General features: G+C 43.8%; 1 protein-coding gene across 1 annotated transcript; it reads right to left on the reverse strand.

The window, feature by feature from the left end:
- Window positions 1–297: 297 nt before the first annotated feature.
- On the reverse strand, window positions 298–1,216 carry LOC105501168 (olfactory receptor 10G7-like). The gene is given in 3 exon segments (XM_011927014.1): window positions 298–590; window positions 593–676; window positions 679–1,216. Coding segments are annotated over 3 exon segments (915 nt in total).
- Window positions 1,217–1,812: the final 596 nt, after the last annotated feature.

Genomic DNA, 1,812 nt, shown 5'->3' on the forward strand with positions numbered 1-1,812 from the left:
TGAATAGCAATTCTGGAAAATATTTATATAAGAAAAATAAACTACTTTTCTGATTACTTAATGGAACGTGAAAAGAATAGACTATTATCCTTTCTCTTAGATTATCACCATGAAATGGCTGCTTTAACTAGGATTCTAACAAACACTCTGCAGAAAAAATGAAAGATTAATTAACTGTGCAATTAAAAATTAAGACTGGATAATTGAAATGCTCCATTCAAATGTAACACTCATATCGAAGGTTTAATTTATTTACAAACAAAAAAAGAAAAGTTAGCTATATCTGACTTTTCTTGACTATTTACCCTGAGAGAATACTGACCCATTTTTCAGCTTCAACAGAGCTTTCTTTATCTCCTTGTTTCTCAGGGTGTACACAACAGGGTTGAAAAGAGGAGTCAGCGTGGTGTAGAAAATGGCCACAACCCCATCCACGGCGTCCCTGGAGCCTGGCCTCAGGGAAATGGAAAGACCAGGGCCAAAGAAGCAAAGGACCACGATACAGTGGGAGACACAGGTCTGAAAGGCTCTGCACCTCCCCTCTGAGGTGCGGATCCGCAGGATGGAACAGACAATGGACACATAGGACAGCAGCCCGAGGCCACTACCCCAATGTTCGCAAAGATGACCATCTCGTTGACTGAAGTGTCTGCACAGGCCAGTTTCAGGGTGGGCGTGCGTCACAGAAGTAGCGCTGGATCCGCTTGGGTCCACAGTAGAGCAAATGGAAAGTCAATATGGTCTGGACAGCGGAGTGCAGGGAGCCACTGAGCCAAGTGCCGATGGCCAGGAGAGCACACGAGCGCCCACTCATCATGCGGGTGTACCTGAGCGGGTAACTGATGGCCAGGTAGCGATCATAGGACATGACCGTGTAGAGGAAACACTCGGTGCTCCCCAGGAAGTGAAAGAAATAGAGCTGAGCCACGCAACTGTGGAAGGAGATAGTCCTGCCGCTTGGGGATGCCAAGGTCATCAGCATTTTGGGCACCGTGACAGTGGAGAGCCACATGTCAATGAAGGACAGGTTGGTGAGAAAGTAGTACATGGGGGTGTGGAGGTGAGAATCCACCCTGATCACCAGCAGGATGAGGAGGTTCCCCAGCACAGTGAGCACATACATGACTAGGAAGGCTCCAAAGAGTGGGGCGTCCAGCGCTGGGGCATGGGGAAGGCCCGTGAGAATGAACGCTGTCACAAAGCTGCCGTTGGACATTTCTTCTCATATATGAGGCTCTGTTCTTACACAAAGGAAGGGAGGCAGCATTTACTGTGAGCATGTTTTATATGAAATATGGCAAGTATATTTTTCTGATTGAGAACACTGGGGTTAAATTATTTTTTATATTTTATAAATTCCTTTTGCTTCAGTATGGGTCTTTGAAAAGGAATAGCACCCTCTTATTCCAGTACCAGAATAAGTCATATACAGAAGAGGAGGAGATTTACATAAAATTAGACAAATGTTGAAAAGAAGAACAAATTTTGTATCCTATTTTGTGTAGAATTGAAAAAGATATACTCAAATTAGCAACACTTAGGTGCTGGCAAGCTCTTTCCCGGGATAAGCCTTTATTCAAGCATCTTCTCTCTCTTTTTCTCTCAAACATACACATATATAGATATACATGCGCACACACATTCTCTCTCTGTCAACACACACACACACACACACACACACACACTTTCACACATACAGATTCAGTCTCTTTGATTATTAGAGAATTTCTATTACAAAAACAAATTTCTAAAGCAACCTTCATTCTGGGTGAAAGAATGGGAGAAAACTGCCTTCTCAGAGCTCTCTGGCCA

This window comes from Colobus angolensis, unplaced genomic scaffold (genome assembly GCF_000951035.1).
Source record: "Colobus angolensis palliatus isolate OR3802 unplaced genomic scaffold, Cang.pa_1.0 Scaffold7, whole genome shotgun sequence".
Taxonomy (NCBI): domain Eukaryota; kingdom Metazoa; phylum Chordata; class Mammalia; order Primates; family Cercopithecidae; genus Colobus; species Colobus angolensis.